The sequence below is a fragment of the Canis lupus genome, chromosome 17 (genome assembly GCF_003254725.2).
Source record: "Canis lupus dingo isolate Sandy chromosome 17, ASM325472v2, whole genome shotgun sequence".
Lineage (NCBI taxonomy): Eukaryota > Metazoa > Chordata > Mammalia > Carnivora > Canidae > Canis > Canis lupus.
In genome coordinates this window covers 36863541-36889673 of record NC_064259.1, presented here as the reverse complement: position 1 = coordinate 36889673, position 26133 = coordinate 36863541, and the positions used below count along the sequence as shown (strand labels likewise).

At 42.5% G+C, this 26133-nt stretch overlaps 1 protein-coding gene and 1 pseudogene across 1 annotated transcript; both read right to left on the bottom strand.

The window, feature by feature from the left end:
• Window positions 1–138: 138 nt before the first annotated feature.
• Window positions 139–25255, bottom strand: POLR1B (RNA polymerase I subunit B). Its single transcript, XM_025453928.3, has 15 exons — window positions 25004–25255; window positions 22294–22461; window positions 21894–22040; window positions 20412–20544; window positions 18626–18762; window positions 17628–17851; window positions 16682–16853; window positions 14249–14420; window positions 13079–13360; window positions 12011–12144; window positions 9798–9968; window positions 8796–8952; window positions 5818–6014; window positions 3629–3882; window positions 139–2827 (listed from the first exon to the last, which is right to left on the bottom strand). The coding sequence occupies exons 1-15, from the start codon at window positions 25178–25180 to the stop codon at window positions 1945–1947; spliced, it is 3408 nt and encodes a 1135-aa protein (XP_025309713.3). The 5' UTR covers window positions 25181–25255; the 3' UTR covers window positions 139–1944.
• Window positions 3889–5772, bottom strand: LOC112664395 (39S ribosomal protein L11, mitochondrial-like; annotated as a pseudogene).
• Window positions 25256–26133: the final 878 nt, after the last annotated feature.

Here is a 26133-nt window from a genome sequence, read left to right as displayed (position 1 = left end):
ATCAACCAAGAGACTCGAAGTATTTTTCCTTTTTTTTCCCCCCCATGTTTCATGAAGCAAAGCCAGGATATACTTTTTCCCAGTCTACCCCTATCTGCCTTATATTTAGTAATAGACACCTAAACCCAGACTCAAGAATTATCTTTGTAAAGTTTAATATCAAAAGGCATGTATTCACGAGTGAAGACAATAAGTTTATCTACTGCCAACACTGTTTATAATAGCCAAAGAATGGAACTGCCCAAATATGCATCAGTAGGGAACAGTACAACCATACAATGAAATATTGTACATGAATAAAATAGCCACTGGATTTTAGAGATTAGTATGAAAAAAAGAATATAAAACATCTCCATAAATTGTTAGTATTTATTACATGTGAAAATGGCATTTTGGCTAGATTACATTAAATAAAATATAGTATATGAATATTATCTCTAAGATACGGACCAAGAGATGAACAAATAGGGATACCTGGATGGTTCACTTGGTTGAGCGTCTGCCATTGGTTCCAGTCATGATCCCAGGGTCTTGGGATAGAGCCTTCCTGCTCAACTCTTTTTTTTTAAGAATTTTATCTTATTTTAGTTAAAAAAAATAATTGTACCACCAAATGAAGAAGTAGCTTTCTTTAGGGGAAGGTGAGAAGGGAGGATGAAAAAAAAAAAAGCAATAAGCCAAAGAAAAAGAATTTTTTATATTCATCTGTATGAACATATCTGCCAAGGCAAACAATCCTGGGCCAAGGCTGCCACACTGGGGTCAGTACCTCCTAATTTCTGCAGGTTCTAAGGCCAAAAAATAAAACCTCTGCAAATCTGAGTTTTGTGGACTCTGGGGGCATTTTACTAAAATAAAGAGTGATCAAGTTTAAAAAGCAGTGACATTGTCATGACACACATCGGAAGTTGCATAACTGCAGCCTCGACGGCCATTCACTGGGAGCCTGCTTCTCCCCCAACCCCTCCTGCTGGTGCTTTCTCTTGCTATCTTTCTCAAATAAAATCTTTTTAAAAAGAGGGAGAGATGAATAAAGATCTACACACACACACAAACAATGGACTATTATTCAGCCTTAAGAAAGAGTGAAATTCTACCATATGCAACAACATGGGAAGGACACTGTGCTAAGTGAAATAAGCCAGTCACAGAAGCACAAATACTGCATGATCTCATTTATATGGGATATCTAAAATAGTCAAACTCCTCGACTAGTATGATGACTAGCAGGAGCTGGTGGAGAGGAATGGGAGTTGCTGCTGGTAAAGTTCTAAGTTACAAGGTGAGTAAATGCTGCCTGTAGCTAACCATGCTCTATCGTACATCCAAACATTTGTTATGAAGGTAGATGGTCATATTCAGTGTTCTTACCAAACACACACACACAAAGGGCACAAGGAATCTTTTGGAGGTGATGTTTATTACCTTGATTGTGGTGATCATTTTTGATAAGTGTATGCGTATGCTCAAACCCATCAAATTGTATGTTAACTATATGCAGTTTTATGTAATAATTACACTTCGATAGAGCTACCTTCTGTTTTTATTTTAATGTGGATATAAGCAAATATAAAATTACATAAACGGCCTGCATTGTATTTGTATTGGATTGCTCTGTTCTAGACAGGGAAATGTTCGACACTCACTGCCCACTGAAAGTAGGATTCAAAGACCCTGGGGTTGGAAAGACTTCCCTATATATCCTTCTACTTACCAGTAGAATCATTTAAGATACTCATCGAATTTTTGAACAAGTGTACTGAAAATCAACTTTAGTAGTTACTCTTCTGGTCAGACTCAGAAATCTTGAATTCTTAGTTGCCAAGTCTTGGTGGGAAACATGCTTGAAAATAACTCCAGAGTAACCAAGTAATATCTTCACTGAGCTAAAGTCACATTTTGTTTTAATCTGACAGTTCTCCTAACCCAAAAGGCCACATCAAGTTAAACAACATCCAATTTCACTTTGATGTTCATAGCTGCCAGTTCAGCTACAAAATACCGGAAAACATAAGGCACAGAAACAGTGTCGATAGTATCACTGCGGTCACACAAAGTACAGTTGTATTTTCTGTTGCGCATGGCAGACCAAGAAGGAGGTGGCTTCTCCAACAGTGGAGAGAGTAAACTACCACACTTGACACAGACATGGGCTACCGATCGATCTGAACAGTTGAAGAGGCGGTCGTGAAGGAGAAATGATGTACCATGAGCTAAGAGAGCATCCCGCTCCATTTCCCCAAAACGGATTCCACCCTGTACGTTTCTTCCCCCAATGGGCTGGTTAGTGACTTTGTCTCTGGCTCCTGTGGTTCTAACTTGGAATTTGTCTGAGACCATGTGGCGTAAACGTTGATAATAAACCACACCTATGAAAATGTCTGCTTCCAGTTCTATCCCACTGATGCCACTATACAACCTCTCAGTGCCATAGAAGTTGTAGCCAGCAGCTTTTAACAGCTCACCAAAGTATTCTAAGGCCGAGTTCTCTTCTGAAAAGGTGAAGGGTGTAGCATCATGGCAGAGACCGTGCAAAGCAGCAGACTTCCCTGCCATACTTTCAATTAACATACCAATAGTCATGCGGGAGGGAAAACCATGAGGATTGAACAGAATGTCTGGGACCATCCCACTCTCAGTAAATGGCATGTCCTCAACTGGCCACAACCTGCTCAAGATGCCCTTTTGCCCATGACGGCTAGCAAATTTATCTCCAATGGTTGGGTTCCGAGGGACTCTCATCGTGATGCAAACACACTTGAATCTCCCATTGCCAGTGTCATTACTACACACTTTGATGTTATCCACAATGCAATTTTCTTTACTCCTGGGGGAAAAAAGGAGACAGAAGGTCAAACTATTATTTTTAAACTTACAAAGACACCTCAGTTTTACTGACATAAAGGATATTTGCAAAATTTATTTTTTCATTTATTCTCCAGTACAAATAGATTTGATATCCCTGAAAGTATTTATGAACAGGGCTACTGATTCGATTTGCTACAGAACTCTGCTCATCTGAAAGAATAGTCACAAGAGACTACCAAAACACCATAACAAAGACCTACTGCTAAAACCATTTAATAGATGTAAAATAAGCTAGACACTTTTTTTTTTTTTTTACATTTTTAATTTTAACGAGAGGCACACTGAACTTGACATTTTTAGCTAGGGAAACCCAAAAAAACATTCATGAGAGAGATAGCAAGTTTGAATAACTCAGTTTTCAAAGAAGTCACAGATAACTTATCAAATCGTGTAACAGACTGACAAGAGAAATAGAAAAAGACAGACACAGAACTGTGTCTCATTTAAGAAATACCAATTCAGTTATGACTGAGTAACCGAGCTACCACTTATATTTTTTCCACAACTCTCCTGTTACAAGATAACTTTCACTGACCTTGGCAATTTCACTGAGAAAACCACCTTTAAAAAACAGCACTGGGGAGGGGGGTGGGTACACCTGGGTGGCTCAGAGGCTGGGTGCCTTTGGCTCTGGTCAAGTTCTGCATCGGGCTCCCTGCAGGGAGCCTGCTTTTCCCTCTGCTTATGTCTCTGTGTCTCTCATAAATAAATAAATAAAATCTTAAAAAAAAAATAACCAGCACTGGGTACCCAAACTTACTTATAGTACGTCACAAAGCTTTCCCCGGTGTTGAGGTTCAGGTAACTATAATATGGATCTCCATACTGCAGCCGTGCTCCAATAAATGGCAATCCATCATCATCTAACTTCTGCAAAATCCGTGGGTCCCCAGGCTTGACACCAAACACCAGACTATCATCTCCTTGTTTAATTTTTTCAGAGAGATCTATGAACTCGGACTTGTAGACACTTCCATGGGCAAAGCCTCGTTCCCAGGAGGCTTTATTCACAATCTACAAAGTCAAAGAATCATTAATTTAAGAGACTGAGGCCAAATGGGGATTTTCACAATAAAGATGGCTAGAATTAAAATACTTGGTTTAGGATAACTGGCATTCTAATTTAAAAACTCCAGGGATCCCTGGGTGGCTCAGCGGTTTAGCGCCTGCCTTCAGCCCAGGCCGAGGTCCTGCAGTCCCGGGATCGAGTCCCGCATTGGGCTCCCTGAGTGGAGCCTGCTTTTCCCTCTGCCTGTGTCTCGGCCTCTCTCTCTCTCTCATGAATAAATAAATAAAATCTTTAAAAAAAAATATAAAGACTCTAAATTTCAGGGGCACCTGGGTAGTTCAGTTGGTTAAGGATCTGCCTTCAGCTCAGGTCCTGATCCCAGGACCCTGGGATCGTGCCCCGCATTGGGCTCCTTGCCCAGCAGGAAGCCTGCCTCTCCCTCTCCTTTTGCCCCTCTCCCTTCCTTGCTTGTGTGCACACACTGTTTCTCAAATAAATAAAAAAATTTTTTTTTGATGACAGAAGGATGTTTAAAGTTTGATTTCTTGATATTGTCATATGTGTAAAAATATATAATTTAAAGTCAGGGAAATAATCAGCTTGGTGTCGCCTCCTTCCACCCCTTCAGTACAGCTTTTCCAACTGGCCTCCATTTCAGCCATTCCCTTCAAAATCCTGGCATGTGGAGGACAGGGTCACTTCTTGGTAGCTTTTGCCTGGGCTGCCAAATCTGCCTCTTTGTGGGCAGCCAAGAATGTGGCTTGCTCCTTGTGGTAAGCTGCCAGCTCTTCTGAATGGAGGTCCTTCACCACACGAATGCCCAGGGAATGGGCAGAGCCAATGATGGAGTGAACCACAGAGGACAGAGTGAACCACATCCTGCAGGGCGAAGGCCTCATCCTGAGCTTTAATTTGGGCGATTTCATACACATGCTTCAAGGTCACCAGGCTGGCCACCTCCTTCCCTGTCTGCCAGGCCCCCTTCTCAATCCCAGCAGCTGCTTTCAGGAAGTAGGAAACAGTGGGCTGTCCAATTTGATTTCAAATGTCCTATTAGGCTTCACAAAAATCTTGTGGGCAAAGGAATGCCTTCTTTGATGTCTTTTGTCTTCTTGTTGAACTCCTTGCACAGAACTGGTTGATGGAAACACCTCTCTGACCCAGGATGGGACCTAATGGAGGCCCAGATGTGGCCTGGCCTGCCCGCATGATGGTCCGGATCATGCCTCTGGCCTCGGGCTTCCTGAGGGCCTGAGTCGCTCGGTTCAGCATCGACATGATGTGGGGTTGCCAGCCTCAATTCACTTCAGGGTTACAGAAAGAGTGATGGCCACAGGTGTCACCATCCTGGGACAGTGGTCAAGCGTCTTCACCATAAATAAATAAAATCTTAAAAAAAAAAAAAAAAAAAAAAACCTCCAAATTTTCCAAGCTTTCTATACTATTAAAACCCACTGATAGGGGCGCCTGGGTGGCTCAGTGGTTGAGTGGTTGAGCCGTTGGCTCAGGTCATGGTCCCAGGGTCCTAGGATCGATTCCTTTCATCAGGCTCCCTGCGGGGAGCCTGCTTCTCCCTCTGCCCATGTCTCTGCCTCTCTCTGTGTGTTTCTCATGAATAAATTCATAAATAAATCTTTTTTTAAAAATAAAAAACAAAACCCACTTATAAAGGGCTTAAAGCCTAATCATGCATAATGAATATAAAAGGTAGATATATCCAAAACTACATTCATTCAACATCTACTCATACTATGCACTCAAATATGCACAATATATGCATATCTGAATATTTAGTGAATATTCCTCAGGGCTTACCACTTTCAATGGAGACTAGGAACTAATCATTTAACAGAATACTCATGTGCAGGGATACAGAAAAACAGTAAATGAAAAAGTTAAAAATTAAAAGGAATGGAACTACATCTCTTAGTAGAACTTACCATGGCATCTTCCATATCATACCCAGTGTAAGAAATAACAGCAACGATGGCATTTGTCCCAATTGGATAGTTATCCATGTCATAATAATCATACATGTATGGTCTCACTAAAGGGCTTTGTGGGGTCTGAAGACGATACAGTTTATTATCTGATCGGGCTTGGTAGGTGAGAAGTGGAAAGCCCATAGTTTGCTTCCCTACAAAGGGAAAAAAAAAAAAAAAAAACCAAGCCTGTAGCATCTTCTTTTTTTCCCCTTGATTATAAAGGTCATATATAAAATTGGAAACAATAAAATATACATCACAGAGCAATGAATAAATCAATACACAGCATGAAAATGAAGCAGAATCACATGTATCTATGTAATCAGACCATGAAAACAATGCTGAGTGGGGAAAAAAAAAGCACAGAATGTCATTTAATGTATGATTTATGTACATTTGTAACACATCCCAGACAATTCTATACCTAGTTTATGGGGACATGTATATTATGTAAAAAAAGCATAAAAAAGGAGATTATAAAGGATATCTATATCTATATATATAAACAAACTACAGGGTATTACTAGTGGAAGAGAAGGGGTGAAAAGGGGACAGTAACTATTATCGAATTAGATTATTTTCTTACACAGCAAAATGCCAGTGTTTGTTAATTCTGGGTGTGGGGTACAGAGGGTAGGGAAGTAAGACTTCTTTGTACTACATTATAGAGTATCGATTTGAAACAATGTTAAGACTAAATATATATATGCATACATACATAGCGGAATTTTAAAAGACAGAAAAGGAGACTTCCAGTTTCCAGTAATAAAATGCTGCTCCTACAAGACCACTCTCAGCACATAAAATCCAGAACAATATAAAACAGAAAATCACCACTTATGCACACACAGACACACACACACAAAATCTGAACCCACTGGAAAATAACCAAGAGCTAACAGGTACTAGAGACGAATTTACACTTGAACAAAAGAAATGGAACAGAGTGAAAATACTAGCTTTTTTAGTTTTTAATGTTTTGCCTGATGGTCCAGTCAGTATAGTGGCTACAACTTAGAGACCTACAGTCTTGCTGGCTTGAAGAACCAAGGAGTAGAGTTCAGAACACAAGAGCAACTCAAATGTAAGAGGGGATATTTTAGAAAGGAAGGAACAGTAAAGAGCCTGAAATTCTGCATATAAACCGAGTCAAATCTTCGGTGGACTGAACTATGCATGCATGGGACAGATCTGAGCAGCCCACCTCAGGCCAGAAGAACATACTTCAACTGCTCTGTTCCACTACCTAACAGTTAAAGATAAGACCAATCCTCTTCAGAGGAACATAATAGAACCCATAGTCTTTTTTTCCTTTTCCCCTAAGGATTTTATTTATTTGAAAGAGAGCATGCACACAACAGAGACAGAACACGAGCAGGGCAGAGGGGTAGGGGGAGAGGGAGAAGCAGATTCCCCTCTAAGCAGGGAGCCCAATGTGAGGTTCCATTCCAGGACCCTGAGATATGACCCAAGCCAAAGACAGATGCTTAACCAACTGAGCCACCCACGTGCCCCTGATGATATCTTTTAAAACAGATTAAAAAAAAAAACAAGAACAGATTTTAGAATATCAGTAAACTGCAAGCACAAAGATCATATCTAGACATATCATACTTAATCAGCTACAAACCAGATATAAAGAGAAAATCTTAAGGATGGGAAAATAACACATTATATACAATCAATCACTGACTTCTAGACACCAAGAAGAGACCGTGTAACATCTCTTAAGTGCTAAAAAAAAAAAAAAAAAAAGTAACTGTCAAATCAGAATCATACATCCAGTTCCAAGTAAAGATGAAATAGAGACATTTTTGGAGAAATAAAACCTAAGAGGATTTGTAGCCAGCCACCTACTATAAAAAATGTTATAGGAAGGTTTTTTAGGCTCAAGGGATGCAACACTCAACGGAAACCTGAATCATTAGGTAGGCAGAGCACCAGAAGTGATAAGATGTGGGTGACTACAAGGGCTTGTGTTCTTCAAAAATCAAATTACAAGATCTCAGACAAACCAAATCAATAAACATTCTACAAAATAAACTATATTTTTGTTAAACAATGTTAAAATCAAAAATGACAAAGGCTAAGGATCTAATTTAAAAGACTAAGAGAGGATCCCTGGGTGGCTCAGCGGTTTGGCGCCTGCCTTTGGCCCAGGGCGCAATCCTGGAGTCCCGGAATCGAGTCTTGCGTCGGGCTCCCACCATGGAGCCTGCTCCTCCCTCTGCCTGTGTGTGTCTCTGCCTCTCTCTATCATAAATAAATAAATAAATCTTTAAAAAAATATAATAAAATAAAAATAAAAGACTAAGGAGAGAGTGTCTAGATGACTGCCTTCAGCTCAGGTCATGATCCTGGAGCTTTGGGATGGAGCCCCCATCAGGCTCCCTGCTCAGGGGGGAACCTGCTCCTCCCTCTCCCTGCTGCTCCTCCTGCTTGTTCTCTGTCAAATAAATAAATAAAATCTTAAAAAAAAAAAAAAAAGAATTAAATGACTAAAGAGATGTGTCACCTAATACACTGCGTGATCCTGGACTAGGTGCTACACAGAAAAAAATTTGCCATAAACCATATTTTGGGGATGATCAATCAAAATCAGAGTAAGGACTATAGAACAGTATAATGACATCAATATCAATGTCATTAACATCAATTTCCTGATGTTAATATTTGCCCTTGTTATATGTAAGGAGACATCCTTGCTGTTAGGAAATACACAATGAAATATTTAGGGATAAAGGGGCATCGTGTCTGCAATTTACCTCCAAATGGAAAACAGTGCACATGTTAACAGAATCTACATAAAGGGCTTACAGAAGTTCTTTGTACCATGCCCACAACATTTTTCTGAATTTGAAATTATTTCAAAATAAAAAAGTTATAAGCACTTTTCTTCTGTGTGAATCCCACCACCCTCCACTCCATCTTACCCATCTGGCACTGATACATATTTCGGGGACTCTGGTTGTGATCGGAGAAGGGGATGAAGTTGGCAATCACACTCAGCAGGCTGTGAGGGAAGAGCTCCTGGTGAGTGGTAACTCCAGCCAAAACCTCATCCTCAAAGATGGCAATGTTCATGAAGATCTGGAAGAGAGGAAGGGTGAGGAAGTTCAAGGCACAGAATAACTCACTGCTAACATATGAACTCATCCTCTCTCTGAGTTTAGGACTCAAAGATGTGAATGCAAACGTTCCCACTCCATATCATGAACACTGATGGGATCCACTGGGAAGCACGGAGAAGCTTCCAGTCAGAAATACTGTTTGCCTGATGCATTTCATTCTAAATCTACCCTGGTCCAACTGTGAAGGACAGGAAGACAGACATTTTGAGGTAGCACAAAGCCCACAGTTTTGCAACTGCAAAGATGTAGGCAAATATTAAGTCTAATGGAATGTTCCCACCTCACCACCTGACTCAGAGTCAGGTGCAAAGGAGCTGGGCGGGATGAGAAGGCAGGTAATGTGACCACCAACTCTCTTTCTCGATATGTAAGCACAGTGAAGGAACATGTGAAAACTGCTTTGTTCTGGTAGGAGGCAGAAAGTAAATTCTGATTTTTTTCAAATGCCCAATTGTTATTAAAGAACAACAACACTTTCTTTATAAAAAGAAGTTTTCTGGTTTTTTTTGTTGTTGTTGTTGTTGTTTTGAGAGAGAGAAACAGGTGCTCATGCAAGCAGGCAGAGGGACAGAGGGAAAGAGAGAATGTGAAGCAGACTTCCTGCTGAGTGCAGAGCCCGACTTAGGGTTCGATCCCATGACCCTGAGATCATGACCTGAGCAGAAATCAAGAGTTGGACACTTAACTGACTGAGCCACCCAGGTACCCCGATAACACTTTTAAAAAAGAGTGGTTATTAAGTCTCCGAAAGTTGTGTACTGTAACAGGAGCATATACAGGCACCAATCACAATGTTCTACATACCTGTTCCATAGTTCCAATTAGTTCTTCTTTGCCTAATTCCAAGTTCTGCACAGGCCGTACCAATCTACAAGGAGTGGTAAACAGGAACAATCCTGGGTATAAACTTGGTTTTCCTGTCATAGGGATAAGGGCCACTTCCATCCAGGGAGGAATTCTTTTTTCTTTTAATACCTGTTTTCAACAGAGTTCAATTAAGAAGAAGTGATGTGTTTCAAATTTATCCTCCTGTCACCTAGGAGGTGGGTAGAATGGGAAAGGAGGCCAAATATAAAAAGCAGCATCAAGAAATTAAATTAGTGGGACACCTGGGTGGCTCAGTGGTTGATCATTTGCGTTCAGCTCAGACCGTGATCCCGGAGGTCCTGGAATCGAGTCCCATATCAGGCTCCTTGCATGGAGCCTGCTTTCCCTGTCTCTGCCTCTCTCGTGAATAAAAAAATAAAATCTTGGGATCCCTGGGTGGCGCAGCGGTTTGGCGCCTGCCTTTGGCCCAGGGCGCGATCCTGGAGACCCGGGATCAAATCCCACGTCGGGCTCTCGGTGCATGGAGCCTGCTTCTCCCTCTGCCTATGTCTCTGCCTCTCTCTCTCCCTGTGACTATCATAAATAAATAAAAATGTTAAAAAAAATAAATAAATAAAATCTTAAAGAAAAAATTTAAATCAGTTATGCCAGTAATAACTTTGTGCCCTTCCAGTCTCATCACCACACAGAATGCTACTCACCTCATATCCAGAATTGGCCAAAGCCCTACTTTCTGGGGGGTGGGTGGTACCTCACTATGTGGCAAACTGGTAAAGGGGAGCCTAGAGGAAAGGTAAACCAAGAAGGTGCACGTGGATGCATAAGTAAAACTTTGTCCTCTGATGTCTAGAATGTAGTATATTACTGGTTTTATTTTAAACTGTACTCAATGAAAAGGCTCTTCTACCTGGAAATTAAAAAACAAAACAACAAAACTTCTACTAACCAACTCCAGGGTAAAATATAAACACACATTACAAAAATGTGAAAAAAAAAATAACAAGACCTATATATCAGAACTTCTGGGGATTCACAGCTAAACAAGTCATCAACAAAAACAGATGGATTAAATTCTTAACATAAAAGCTAAAAAAAACCCAAACAAACAGAACACACATACGTAAAACCCCCACAAGTTAACAAAGATAAAACCTGAACTTAATGAGGTACAGTACCGAAAAAGGCTCAAAGCAACAAATCAAAATTCTTGGTACTTTAAAAAAAAAAACAAACCAACAAATCCCCCTTGTTTAACTTAGTCAAGAAAAAAAGGAGTGGGGGGGGGCAGACAAATGTACTGAGTAAGAAATGACAACAGCAAAAAAACTACTGAAACTAAAATTTAAAATTATAAGTATACTCTGTACAACTCCAAGAAATCAAAATAAAATGGGTAAAATACAGGCTACCCAAACAGACCTCATTAGAAGTAGAAAACCTCTTAAACATGGTTATGATGGTAAATTCTGTTATGTAAATTTATTTATTTTTAAGATTTTTTTTTTTTTTTTTAAAATTTTTATTTATTTATGATAGTCACAGAGAGAGAGAGAGAGAGAGAGAGGCAGAGACACAGGCAGAGGGAGAAGCAGGCTCCATGCACCGGGAGCCTGATGTGGGATTCGATCCTGGGTCTCCAGGATCGCGCCCTGGGCCAAAGGCAGGCGCCAAACCGCTGCGCCACCCAGGGATCCCTATTTTTAAGATTTTATTTATTTATTCACGAGAGACACACAGAAAGAGGCAGAAATATAGGCAGAGGGAGAAGCAGGCTCCATGCGGGGAGCCCGATACAGAAACTCGATCCTAGGACCCCAGGATCATGACCTGAGCCAAAGGTAGACACTCAACCACTGAGCCACCCAGGGACCCCACCATTAGTATTTTCAAAACAAAAAAAGTTAAGATTTCTTAGATTTCTTAGACTAGGGCCTCGGTGAAACTACCAAAAAAAAAAAAAAAAAAAAAAAAAAAATGCATGCAGGTCAAAGCATTTGTCCCAGAGTCCGACTTCTGAGGTCAGCCCAAGACAAGATTCTGCAATTCTGGGGAATGTGCAGGCACTTAGGGAATTAGCTTCTGGCCTCCAGACCCCCTGACCACTCTAGACGGCCCTGGGGCTATCTCAACAACCAGAAAAGGACTGACGACTTAAGATGAAGGGATAGAACAATTCACAAAGACTCAACCTTAAAATGTCGGAGAGACTCTGCAATGCTAGGAGCAAGCTCCTTATCCACCCAGCCAACCATGACGCCATCTAGCAGGACAGGGTAGCACTCGCTGTAGGGTCGATGTGGAGCTCCATCAACTGGAGTGACCCCTGGTGGAAGGGAACAAACAGAAGGTTCACATCTGAACACTTTCTTACATTAAAAACTCCCTCCAGGTGGGCTCAACAGCCACTTCATCATTTTAGACATCTAGTTATCTTGTCTCTACACCAGAACATTTTTGTATCGCTTGAGTGTTTCTAAATCATTTCAACAAGGACACACAAGAAATGAATGACTCTGTCCATCTGAGGGGAGAGCAGCTGGGGGCCAGGGATCTAAGAGAGGCTTTCCACTGCATACCTTCTACATTTTGACAAACAGATTAACTCTTCCCCCAAAACCTAACTAACTACATTTAATCCTCATTATTTGTGGATTCCACACCTGTGAATTTGCCCTATTTGCTAAAATGTATTTGTAACCGCAGCATTAATACTAGTGCTTTTGTGGTCATTCCAGGACATTCAGCCAAAGCAGAGAGAGTGGCTAGAAGTCCCCAGGAACAAAGGCTGTGTCTCTGATTAACACCAGGGTACAGACTAACAACACCTTTTTAACTGTTTTCCTGCAAAAGGACCTTCTTTCCTACTTAGAGGTCCAGGAGTTAAGCCACCAGATGCAGGGAGAGCGACTCAAAATGCTTTTTCCAATATTAAATGCTGAATGCTGCTTTATTTCAAATGCTATGACGTCTTTTGAGGGAGAGAATGTGAAAGAGCAAAACTACAACATTTAATTTCTCTTTCACTTATTTTCAAAAAATGCACCCGACCTACAGAAAAGCCAAGGAACCAGCCCAACTGCTATGTAGAAGAGGAAACAATTCTTTTTTTTTTTTTTTTTTTTTTTTTTTTTTTTTTAAGAGGAAACAATTCTTGCAGGAATTCTCTGCTCAGCACCTCAAAAAGCCTAACTTAATAGTCTGTACCTGTTAAAACCCACATACCCAAATAAGACTGTTTCAAACCTTACACAACATACCCAAGCTGCAGAGCAAAGTGGGAACAGATGCCGTATACACACATTGTGTGACAACCTCGCACACAGCGGTCAAGTGGTTCATCAGGCCACAGGGCTCCCCATCTGGGGTGTGCACAGGACAAAGGAAACCCCAGGACTCTGGCAGCAGCCTGCGTACTGTGGTGGTCCTCATCTTGGCAAAATCAGCCCCTCTGTGCACACAGCGGAAATGGGAGAGATAGCGTATGAAGTTCAGCTTATCAGCCACAACACAAAGTCCAGAATCTTGCAGGAAGCCAAGACCTTAATAAAACAAAAATCATTCAAATACAGGTTCAATTTAAAAAACAAAGTCTATTCTAATTTGCGGCTCTGGGGACAGAAAACTCAGAGCACACTAAAAACCACGGAGTTACCATAAAGTTTATTAGCTCTGATGAGTGGGAAGAGTTTACAAAATTAGTAGTAAAAAGGCAGTCAAAATCTTGATTTCCCAAATTATATAAGCCCCATGGGTTCCCTCTCCCCTCTACTACTACCTCCTTTGTGGGAAACATTAAAGGAACATGAAACAGCGAGCAACTAAATGGGATGCATCAGAAGGAACTGGAGAGTATGTAAGAAGCTATTAGTCCTAAAAAAAAATCTGTATCGGGACCATCTGTTTAAAAAAAACAGCAGAGGGCAGCCCTGGTGGCTCAGAACTTTGGCCCAGGGCCTGATCCTGGAGACCCAGGATCAAGTCCCACATCGGACTCCCTGCATGGAGCCTGCTTCTCCCTCTGCCTCTCTGTGTCTCTCATGAATAAATAAATAAAATCTTTAAAAAAAAAAACAAAAAAAACCCCAGCAGATATCTGGGCTCTCAAAGACCACTTAAGTTTTTCAGGCCTGGCTGATGCACCTAGTTTAGGGACGGGCATGTATCTACAACCCTTCCAAACTGCCTGTCCTGGTAACTGTCACTCACAGATTACACTGTCGTTAGTACTATGGAAGGAGGCACAGAGATGCATGTGACGATGAGAAATGGATTTAAGCTCTACGGATGCCTCATCTCAAGCCTTTCAGGCTGACACACACTTGTCAAATTTACAACGTGAAATCGAAGAGACAAGTTCACTTTTAAAGAGAACCAATACTGAGCAATTAAGATTTAACTTAAAATGAAGCCAATCTGTTTTATTTTACCTGTTTTAGAACGCAGATTCCCAGTAGCAAGAAGATATTCAAATGGTTTTGTAAGGTCTGTTCCCAGATTAAAAATCCTCATCAAATTTTCAGTGTTTATGGACACATTTGTCTTCTGAGACCTCTTATCTAGAGCTATTTTAATAGACACTAACCAAGATTCCATTTTTTCCTGAAATAAAATTTAAACTATTATATTCAGATTATTTGCTTTTTGTATTTACTCCTACGTAATCTATATACCCACAACAAAGGCCCACAACGTATACATTTGACATGGAAAACATGTGGCCTATAACCCTGAAAACCAGCCTTTCGATGCACTATTATAGGTTAGGCTTTTTTTTTTTTTAAAGATTTTATTTATTTATTCATGAGACAGACAGAAAAGGAGACAGAGACCTAGGAAGAGGGAGAAGCAGGCTCCATGCAGGGAGCCTGACATGGGACTCAATCCTGGGACTCCAGGATCATGCCCTGGGCTGAAGGTGGCACTAAACCACTGAGCCACCCAGGCTGCCCTTAGGTTAGGCATTCTTAAGACAGAAGCTACAAATTCCTGTAGATCAGTTTCTCAACCTTGGCACTATCAACATTTTGGCTGGAATAGTTCTTTGTGCAGAGGCACCCTGCATGCATGTAGGATGTCTAGCAGCATCCCTGGCCCTTAACCACTGGATGCCAAAAGCATCCCCCCAAGCTGTGACAACCGAAAATGTCTCCAAGCATCGTCAAATATCCCTTGGAGTGGGGCAAAGTTGCTCCTATCAAGATTATTGACACAAATGGAAAGAATCAAAACGGTTTGCTTTGGTTTTAGAAAAGTTTTTCATTAAAATGCTCTTAATCAAGCAGTCAAAACAGCTTCTACCGGAGACAGGCAACAAAGCTTTGAGACCAAGCAGCAGCAGCCCGCTGTCCTAACAATAAAATCAACTAGGAAGAGCTCAGTATCTCAAATGACACCCAACATACAAGATAGTTGACAAGATCATAGGAAAGACTGATGTTTTCTTCTCCTATAAATCTAAAACAAAATGGAAAAGGGAAGGGGAGGGGAGGGGAGGGGAGGGGAGGGGAGGGGAGGGGAGGGAAGAGAAGAAAAGAGGAGAAGAGAAGAGAAGAGAAGAGAAGAGAAGAGAAGAGAAGAGAAGAGAAGAGAAGAGAAGAGAAGAGAAGAGAAGAGAAGAGAAAAAGAAAGCCACAGAACTGAGGGTCAGAGATACCGGAAGCAGTTCTGTAACCCAAGACAGGAGGCGGTGGGAAGAATGAGGAGCTTACTCTCTCTGCCTACTGCCACTTTGTTGTTAACCTGCGAGGGCAAGCAGCTAGTAGTTCTTGGATGCATACTGTAAAATGGTACTTTGCATATTTATTTAATCCTCACAACAAACTTTTCTTCATGAAGCAGGGCATTAGAGGATTGCTTAGGCCAAATGTATTTCAGTATTAAGAATTCCCCAGAGTTTAGAAAGGTAGCAGGTGCATAAACCCAACATGTATTATGAAGACTGAGGCACTGGCTTGTAATCAAACACATTTCTACAGTGAAACACACAAACTGTCACACTAAGTAGAATCAATAAAAATTATAAATAGCATCATGTCAGGGCAGGTCAGGTTGTCCTGCCAATTCGTGTTTTTTTTTGTGTGTGTGTGTTCTAGCACCTTTTAGATTTAGAAAAGCAATTTGAATGACTGGGACTTGTTCTATGTAAGGCCTACACACAACAGTGCTAGAGAAGTGAGAGAGGCCTCTCAGAAGCCATCTATAAGGTTCACCAGCCTTTCCAGTGAAAGGTTTAGGCGTATAAAGCTGAGCAGGGAGGGGAGACCCCACAGAAGATGATGAACAGCGTCCACCCAATCTGCTCTTAGAAAGGGCAGCTCTGTAGTATCTCTAGCTCCCCACCCCCACCCCCCGCCCAATAAGAAACCCTCAGAACCAAGCACAGAAATCACAGGACACTTCAATCTCTGCTGCAACACTCTGTGAAATAGCTAACGAAGCCTGTAATTCAGATTATGTCAATGTCCTGTACCTTCCTGAAGATTATTATGTCCCAAATTCAGAGGCTCGGAAGCTTAAAACAAAGCTGGTACAAAAGTAAGGAGATCACATACGTTAGGTCAGTAACATGTTACCATTAATGTTATGACCAACGTTTGATGTTGTCTTTACTCAGCCTCTAAGAAGCATTAAAGAAATTTCTGAATTTGATATAAACTAAGATCTTTGATTAACTCCCTTACTGCTAAACAAACAAAAAGAAAGGGCAAGACTAAAAAAAAAAAAAAAGAAAAAGAAAAGGCAAGACTATGTAAAATGCCACACCTACAAATCATAAATACGTAGGAAACACTACTGCTGGAAATTGTCTCACCATTCTGCAAGCAGGACCACTACCCACGGTGAAAGCAGCAGGTGTTTACCTTCAGAAACATAAGGAAGAGTTGACCAGGTGTGAGGACTTCTTGGTTCACTAAACTATCAGGATTGTCTTCCATGCACTCTCCTTTGGCTAAAGCAAAGAGTTTCCGTGTCATGAGACAAAGCATATAAAACTTCTCAGTATTGGATTTCAAGTGGATACAGATGCACTGGCTGTCAAAACAAAAAGTAAAGCTTAAAACAATTCAGTTGCCACTAGTACTAATCAAAGTTCCCAATTCCTATTTACTTATTCCTATTTACTCATTTTCAAAAAACCATTTTCATCTTTACTGGCAACATTAGCAAAAGGACTGTACGTAGTCACAAAATCTAGGGCTCTGCTGGACAATACGGCATGACAAGCAACATGTAGCCATTTTAATTTACATTAATTAAAATTAAATAAAATTAAGAATTCAGCTTCTCAGTTGCACTGGCCATTCAAGTTCTCAGTATGGGACTTGTGGCTGCCTACTGGATGGCACTAGTAACTATATGGTGGTTACATAACAGAGTCCTTGCCTTGGGGAAATAAAGGGACATGATGCCCAAAACTTTAAAATGCTGCAGAAAGAAAAACATTTATCTACATGCAAAGAAATTAAGAAAGTGAATGTAGTAAAAAAGATAACTAGTGAATGTAAGGGTCCACTGTACCATTTTTTTTTGGCAGATCCACTGTACCATTTTTGCAGCAATTCTGGAAGTTTGAAGTCGTTTCAAAATAAAAGTGTAAAAGTACAATAAAATAAAATGAAAGTACCACAAAAAGAAAGGTGAGGATGGCCACAGAAACAGAGCTAGCCCCCACTTCCTTAGACCAGAATCCTACCCACAGGTCCATTCTGAGTCCCAGATGACTCACCAGCCCTAACAACAATCAATATAAACTACCACTGACACCTTCCACCCCACAAAAAACAGTTTAAGCAAAAGCACACATACTTAAACAGAAATTCTGCAGCTTGTTCATTTGGATACCAGTCAGGGAGACTGAGCTTTACTCTGAAGCGTTCACCTAGATAGTTAAGGACCTGTTTTTGTGTGGAACAACCCTCTTCCATTACGATCCTTAACATCTGAGAAACTGAGTTTCTAAAGAAAGAGTCCTCCTCTTTGCCTTTGATGAGCTCCTGAAAAATCTGATAATCGGAGAAACTGACAAGTGCCTAGAACAGAAAAAAAAAAAAAGGTTTTCTTTTTAATTGGTAGTAACTAAACGATTTCACTCGTTAGATAACTATTCTCAATTTTTCTAATATCCAAGAAAAATAACTACTCCACTATTGGTGAATCGAAATGAATTCCCCAAAATAAAGCAGGGCTTGTATGTCAAGAAGATAGCAAGATGGCCCCAATGATCCTTGCCTTCCGGTATTCACAGCCTTATATAGCCTCCTCCCATACTAAGTCAGCATGGGCCCATGTGACCAAGACCATGTGCTGAAGAAGTGGATGTGTGACTTTCAAGGACAGGTCATAACAAGGACCAGGTCAGCCTTGCTCTTTTGGCTAACCCTCTCAGGGAAGAGAGCTGCCTCAAGCAGCCTATGGAGAGGCCCATGCAGAATGGAACTGAGCCTTCCTGCCAAGAGACTGTACTGACTTGCCAGCCAAGAGTGAGCACTTTGGGAGTGGATTCTCTGGCTGCTGGTCAAGCCTTCTAAATGACTGCAGCCACTCTGACATCTTACTGCAACCTCCTGAGACCTTGAGGCAGATGTGTCCCTGACCCCAGCCACTTCCAAATTTCTGACCACAGAAATACTGAGAGGGAAATGTTGACTGATTCTTTAGGCCAGTGAACTTTGGATAATTTGTTATGGAGCAGTGCAAAGCTGTTACAGCATGAACTCCGCTGTGGAGAACATATTCATTCTGCCCCAAATGTGACTTCCAGTGAAGCTCTTCATAGCAAAAGAAATATATTCACTATGTCACACCTTAAGTGCAAATCCCAAAGGAAGAAAAAAGAGTTCTTTCCGATAAATAAAGTTCAACATGACCGTGCCATTTTCCAAGTAGTGAAGGTTCATGTTGACAGCAGAATGTTCCTCCCTCACACAGTGCATGGAGACTCCTGTTGAAACAAAGCAAAAAGTAAAAAACTCAGTGATACCGTAACTGCTTCGATCATCTTTTTTTTTCTGAATTACTTTTACTTTTTTTTTTAAGATTTTATTTATTTATTCATGAGAAACACAGAAAGAGAAAGTCAGACACACAGAGCGAGAAGCAGGCTCCATGCAAGGAGTCTAATGCAGGACTCAATCCTGGAACTCCAGGACTACACCCTGAGCCAAAGGCAGATGCTCAACCACTGAGCCACCCAGGCGTCCCTTTACTCTCTTAAAAATAAAGCCAAATCACCAAGGTTAGCTAAGACTGGCAACCAAAAATGTCTCCAAACCTTGCCAAATGTCCCCAACAGTGCACCATCTCCCTGGGTTGAAAACCACTCAAAGTAACTGAAGCTACAGATTCAAACTTCAAAGTTTCCTTAGAGGGCAGGGTCCATGTCTTACAACACATTATATCGCTAGCATCCTGCAGAATCTGATCATATAGCATTTTATATCCCCCATACCCTGTGGAATCTGGTCAGGAGATGATGGTATAATCTAAGAGTTCAAATGAGAAAAAGAAAATTTTAGATTTTAAGTTTGTTTCAGCTTTAAACAAAGATTGCTAAGGCACTCTGCATCAGTGATGCAAAAGAATAAATGACTAGGCATTTGGACTTGCTGAGATGCTATTATTCTAGATACAGTATGTATGTCTATCTTTAAGGCTGATTTTTAGATTAGAATAAATTATTGAATTGTAAGGTTGCCCAATAATGCAAAGTCTTATGAAGCCAGGCACTGTCACAGAGAGTGCTCAGAGGTCAGGTGTCTGTCAGCCAAGGACCCCAAGAAGAATGCCATGGTAGTCTGCACCAGAAGACTTTTGAGGCCCAAACCTACCTCTCAGTCAGGCCAACCTTCATCTTCATATGTAGTATCATAAATATACGTGTTCTTTCAATGTGAACAAAATGATACATAATAGAAAGGGTTTCCCACTATAAAATCCTTTTTTTTTTTTTTTTAAGATTTTATTTATTTATTCGTGAGAGACAGAGAGAGAGAGAGAGAGAGAGAGAGACAGGCACAGGCACAGGAAGAAGCAGGCTCCATGCAGGGAACCCGACGTGGGACTTGATCCCGGGTCTCCAGGTTCACACCCTGGGCTGAAGGCAGTGCTAAACTGCTGAGCCACCTGGGCGCCCCCACCCCCCCGCCCCCTTTTTTGGGAAAGATTTTATTTGGCACCTAGGTGGCTCAACTGGTTAAGCTGGTTAAGCTGCCTTTGGCTCAGTCATGATCTTAAGGTCCTGGGATCAAGCCCCACATCAGGTTTCCAGCTCAGCAGAGTCTGCTTTTCTCTCTCCTGCTTGTGCTCTCTCACGTAAACAAATTTTAAAATTTATTAATTTATTTGACAGAGAAAGAGCGCGCAAATGCATGCACACAGGCAGGGGGAGTGCCAAAAGCAGAGTCCCTGCTGAGCGGGGAGCCCAACACAGCACTGGATCCCAGAACCCTAGGATCATGATCTGAGCTGAAGATAGGTGCTTAACTGACTGAACCACCCAGGCACCCCCCACTATAAAATCTTAACACAGAAATGCTTACTAGAAAAACAAAACTTTTCTAAGAGAACATTCCAAAGATCACTACAACTTACCATACTGAGTATAGCCAGGCCCTCTGGTTTTCCATTTTGGTCTTATCATTGCAATGGGGAAATTCCTCCGAGGCATAATCAACATTCGGATGACTTTTTCAATGCCATTAATTATAAAATAGCCTCCCATTTCCTGCCAAAGATATGAATTATAATTTGTTAAACAAAGAAACATTCATTGTAAACATGAAGCTAACTGTCAGATGCAGTGCAAGGTGCAAAAGAGGCACAGAGGCAAAAGGGTCTATGGATCCCTTGGAAACTATCTGGAAACTATCAGTTTGTGAATTAACAGTCTTTTTCAGTGCATTAGAAAGGTTCCAGGGACCTGGGAGAAAAGTATGGAAGAAAATCAGGGTACTCTCTTCCACTGGACAAACTTGACCTAACTTGCCCTTTTGTCCCCTAAAATGATTTGTCTTCAAATGATATTTATTTAAAGATTTTACTTATTTATCTATCTATTTATTTATTTATTTATGAGACAAGAGCAAGAGAGAGCGAGCAAGAGCAGAGAGGGGAGACAGAGGGAGAAGCTGACTCCCTCCCAAGCAGGGAGCCTGATGAGAGGCTTGATCCCACAACCCTGGGGTCATGACCTGAGCTGAAGGCAGATGTTTAACTGACTAAGATACCCAGGTGCCCCATCTTCAAATGATATTTAAAAAACAAAACAAAACCAAAAAAACTTTACTCTAAAGACATGAAAACAATAGCCATTTTCCTTCCAGGCAAATAAGGTTTTCTAAATAAGTTTAAAACCTTTGTGTAAAAACTTTGGAAACCAGAAATTCAGATGAGCTAAAGAGGAAAATATTCTTAATACCTCTAGTATCACACTTCTGTAATAAATAAAATGCTACTACACACTGATTGCCCACTATGAAGCAGGTATAAGTTCTATGTCACCATTCCATTTAATCCTCATAATAACGAGTGGCACAGTTGTTATGCCCCACAGAGGAAACTTAGGCTCAGAAAGATGGAACATGCCCCAAACCATGTAACTGGCAAGTAGAGCAGTTTGGTGTCAAACCCATCTGACACCATAACCCTCATCCCGAGACGTAACACAGTCTCTCTCCGTGATCACTTCAACTCAATACTGCAAAACCACATAATGCAGCTGAAAAAGATGCTGAAGGGAAGGTATGGGAAGCATTTAGTATGTTCACAGAATCTTAATGCTGGTAAAGCAGACATCTCTAAATGTGTATTTTACAGAAAATTCGGGAAAAATCAATTCTTTCTCCATAATAATGTTCTCTAATTGTGTGGCCACTTTTTATACACTCCCTTGTTGAGACTCATTCTGAGCCCTACACAGGATGCACACATGGTAGTAAGACCCATTTACCTAACCAGAAATTGAAGCACAGAAAGGAAAACTGACTCCAACTGACAAGTGTCGTTATCTTCTCACTCCCAACCCAAGCCTTTTCTATCATCACCTGGCCTTGAAGCATACTGGCTATAAGTTACCTCTACTTCTTCATGGTGCTCAATGAGGGCTTTGGGGGGAAGACTGTGTAAGTTGCAGAGCTTAGACTTCACCATGATGGGAATGTAACCAAGAAACTGTTTAATGATTCCTTTTGAGATTCCATTCACTGCCCAGCTGATGTCAGCCTAAATAAAAATGAGAGAGAGAGGGAAAAAAAAAATTAATGGAAAGAAATTACCTGGATCTATAAGAACAAGAATTTTAAAAGAATAAGGAAGAAAACCATAAAGTGAATGATTTTATGCTTCAGATATAGAAGACAGGGTCTCTTAGATGGCAGTACTAAGAAAGCAGAAATCTGGTATAAATTTTATTAGGCATCAGCCTTTTTCTCAAAAATGTATAGTCTGAGAGTCACGCACTGTCACATGTACTCACTGTCAACTTGCCACGGTAGGTACTCCTCCGGCCCCGGCATTCTGCTGGATAAATGTTGAGCTCTTTGCAGATGTTCCCTTTTGGAACCATGGGTGGACTGATGACAGCATCCACAATAGTAAGAGAGATCCGCTCATCTTTGAAAGCAAATTCAAAGGGAGGTATAGCCTGAAAGACAATTCACACTATCAACTGCTTGCATTTCTAAGGCTCATTTCTCTAAGAGTCTTCCAAACCCCACACGTTCTACAAGCACTGATGCCCATAATGCTAAATGTGACATATCTAAGAAGATGGTTAAAGCTACATCTATTCTACTCATCCCCTAAGTCCCTAAAACTCTAGCACGCTAATTCAGATTATAAGTGTCTAATGCACGTCAAATTCGTGGTAGGCTCTGGAGTACAGTTGTGTCTAGAACAAAGCTGTTCAAAGTGCCTGCCTTCTCTATTATACCTGGTGTCTGCTAAGAACATAGCAAGACAAATGGGACTGCTGCTAACAGGCAAGCATACGGAAACATCCTCCCGATTTAGGAGCAGACACTCTAATGCCATTCTTTGATATTTGTACATTTCATTCCACAGTGGCTTCGCACTGCAGCCAGAGCCATGTGGGTAGTGGCCCTGGTGATTCTTCCCATTCCTAACCATTTCTTCTCTGCCCTACTCCCTGGGGGAAGCTCTATTGTTCAGAGGAAGGGGCATCACTGAGCTCCCCTACAGGTTAACTATGAACAACCTCCTAGCCTTAGCGTTAGAACAAGAATGCCAGAAATGGTGCCAAGAATATAAAGAAGGTTCTCCCCCTCTTGTCAGTTCAATTGACCTTTTCTAAATTTTAAAATTTTATCTAAAGCTGTCATTGTTATAAGTTTAATATTCTATAAAATTTTTTTAATCTATACCCTATTTAAGGATGAAGCATTAATTTCTAAAAGGGAGAAGATTCACTTTCTCAAGCCACAGCTGCACTATCTATATCTCAAAACAATCACATTACTTGAGACGGTTACGGTCTATAAAGGAGTCATGAACACTGAATTAGTGAATACTGAACCACTGTTCTTAGGGGAAATACAAAGTTAGGTTCCTGTGAGTCTCTGATCACACTTTGTCAACTGATCAGTACATAACCCTGTTTGAAGGACACTTTATTTAATTCATATTGTTGATTCATTAACACTGAACTCAGAACCAACAGCACTAACTCATGACTGAACAAAGGTTATCTCACACAAATTTTCTCTTAAGGGGTACATCACAGCCTTTCTACATTTAGAACACTAGACAGCACTTTAGCACTGTGCTTGAGAGCAATGTTAAACAGTTAAATCACCAACAAAAAGCACCAGAACAAGAAAAACTGGACAGACTTCAAAAAGGATACTTATTAGTATGAGAGCTTGAAACAGGAAAGCAGAGCATCACCTTCTTGGACTTCAGTTGGGACCATGCACATTGGGCAATTCAAATTTTTCACCATTCTGCACATGTTGCTGAGTATTGATTTGGGGGTTACAAATAAATTTTAGCCAGTAGGCAATTCACAAACATGAATTCCTGAATAATGAGAATTGACCGTAATTCTGAAAAGCCGCCTGTGAGGCATCAATTTGGACTCACAGAATGAAGGAATCCACCCTCCCCCCTCCGAATTGGGCAAAACTCTAAATAAACAAAAATGACAAATGCTACTCTTCCCTTGACTTTATAAATGGTAGTCATTTACTTGACTGTGTTTTATGTAACAATATTTTCACAGAGTATTATGGTACCAGCTAGGGTGCAGCACCTTGATCCATGTGACTACACTTTCTGCATGCACTTCAATGGAAACAATGTATCATGAGAGACTCCTAACCCTGGCAAACGAACAAGGGGTGGTAGAAAGGGAGGTGGACAGGGGGTGGGGGTGACTGGGTGACGGGCACTGAGGGGGGCACTTGACGGGATGAGCACTGGGTGTTATTCTATATGTTGGCAAATTGAACATACATACATACATAGATAGAAACAATGTATCACGAGGGACGCCTGGGGGGCTCAGCGGTTGAGCATCTGCCTTCAGCCCAGGGCGTGTTCCTGGACTCCCAGGAGCGAGTCCCACATCGGGCTCCCTGCATGGAGCCTGCTTCTCCCTTTGCCTGTGTCTCTGCCTCTGTGTGTGTGTGTGTGTCTCATGAATAAATAAATAAAATTAAAAAAGAGAGAGAGAGAGAGAACCTCTTCAGGTAAGTTTCAGAGAAGTAAATCTCCCAGGGATGTGAAAGTCTGTGCGTGGTGAATGCCTGGGAAGCCCACCACCACGGGGCACTTCCTCACTCTCACCGCACGCCGCTGAAACCCGGCCTACAAAACACCACCGTTCGAGTCACAGAGAAATCCCGCAGCCACAGGTTCACCCAGTATTCCCCTAGTCCACGCCACTCCACGCCCGGGCCCCGCGCGGAGCCTGGCGCGATCCAGGAGTGCACTGTGACCGCCCAGCATCTCTCCGGGACCCCTGCCCCACTCCGCCCAGGCCCCGCTCGCCCCCGCCTCCCCCGCCTCCTGGATCCTGATCCTACCCCCACCCCGCCGACCCCGGGCGCAACACGCGCAGCCTCCCCTCCCGCCCCGCCCGGGGCTTCGCCTCCTCGCGGAAGGCGCAGGACCCAGCGGCGCTGGAGAACGCAGAGCCGACGAGCCCGCGAGGACCCCGCGCTCACCTGCACCGCGTGGCTGAGCCCCTCGCGGACCGCGTAGTTGAAGGACTCGACGTGCGCCCGTGTCAGTTCCTGCAACGCTGGCTTTTGCTGCTCCTGCGGGATTCCGTAAGACGGGTCAGTCAAGTGCTTTAGGCTAGGCCCGCTGGGCAGATTCTGCCACCGGCCGGGGGCATCCATGCGTCCGCCTGCACCACACGGGGAGCCGAGGCCCGCTCCACACGCGCCGCCGGAAGGACGGGCACTTCGGGGCCCACGGCCTGCTGGGAAATGTAGTTCCTCTGGTTCCGCCGGATCTTGGTCCCTCCGTTTTACAGGGTCGACTTGAATCCCAAACCGTGGAGTGAATGGGCCGGGCTAACACCGTACGGAGCCAGAGCGCGGCAGTCGCACCCGCGTCTCCCTTCCCGGAAGGCAGGTGGAGCCCCGCCCTCACGCAGCTCCACGTCCGGTTCAGCGTGTGATGGATCCGCTCAGCGTTTGTTGGCTCAGTTGGTTATCCCCGGAGGAGAGGAGGAGAGGGCGGTTCCGAGATTCCTTCCCTTCCGTTCCCCCCTGACGCTGACCGGGGCTCGGGGAATACAGCAGATGCTGGGCCCCAGACCCACGGCTTCCACCCAACTCTGGGTCGGGAGGACTTCACTGGTTGGTGAAGGAGGTTGTCCTGGCCAAGCTGCTGACCTCTGATAGACCCGAGTTCTAGGGGCGTGGGAGGCCCGAACATCCGAGGGGACTTCCAGCCTTTAAGATACGTTGAGTTTCTTGCTTTCTCTTTCTTGCTTTTCCTTTCTTGGGACGCCCGGGTGGCTCAGCGGTTGAGCACCTGCCTTTGGCCCAGGGCGTGACCCTGGGGGCCTGGGATCGAGTCCCGCGTTGGGCTCCCTGCCTGGAGCCTGCTTCTCCCTCCTCCTGTGTCTCTGCCTCTCCCTCTCCCTCTCTCTCTCTCTGTCTCTCATGAGGCACAGTGAGAGGGGCAGACACAGGCAGAGGGAGATGTGGGACTCGATCCCAGGACCCTGGGATCAAGACCTGAGCCAAAGGCAGACGCTCAACCACTGAGCCTCCCAGGTGCCCCCCAGCTGGTAGTTTTCATTCTTCCTATACACTTTGAAAAGTTATCTTCTGTTTCGATC

Excerpts from the sequence above, each read along its gene's own strand:
- POLR1B (XM_025453928.3), bottom strand. The coding sequence starts at position 25,180 with ATGGATGCCCCCGGCCGGTGGCAGAATCTGCCCAGCGGGCCTAGCCTA. Across the intron at positions 22,462-25,003 it reads GGCTCAGCCACGCGGTGCAG|GCTATACCTCCCTTTGAATT; the intron begins GTGAGCGCGGGG and ends ATTGTCTTTCAG. Across the intron at positions 9,969-12,010 it reads AGTCTCTCCGACATTTTAAG|GTATTAAAAGAAAAAAGAAT; the intron begins GTTGAGTCTTTG and ends TGTTGAAAACAG.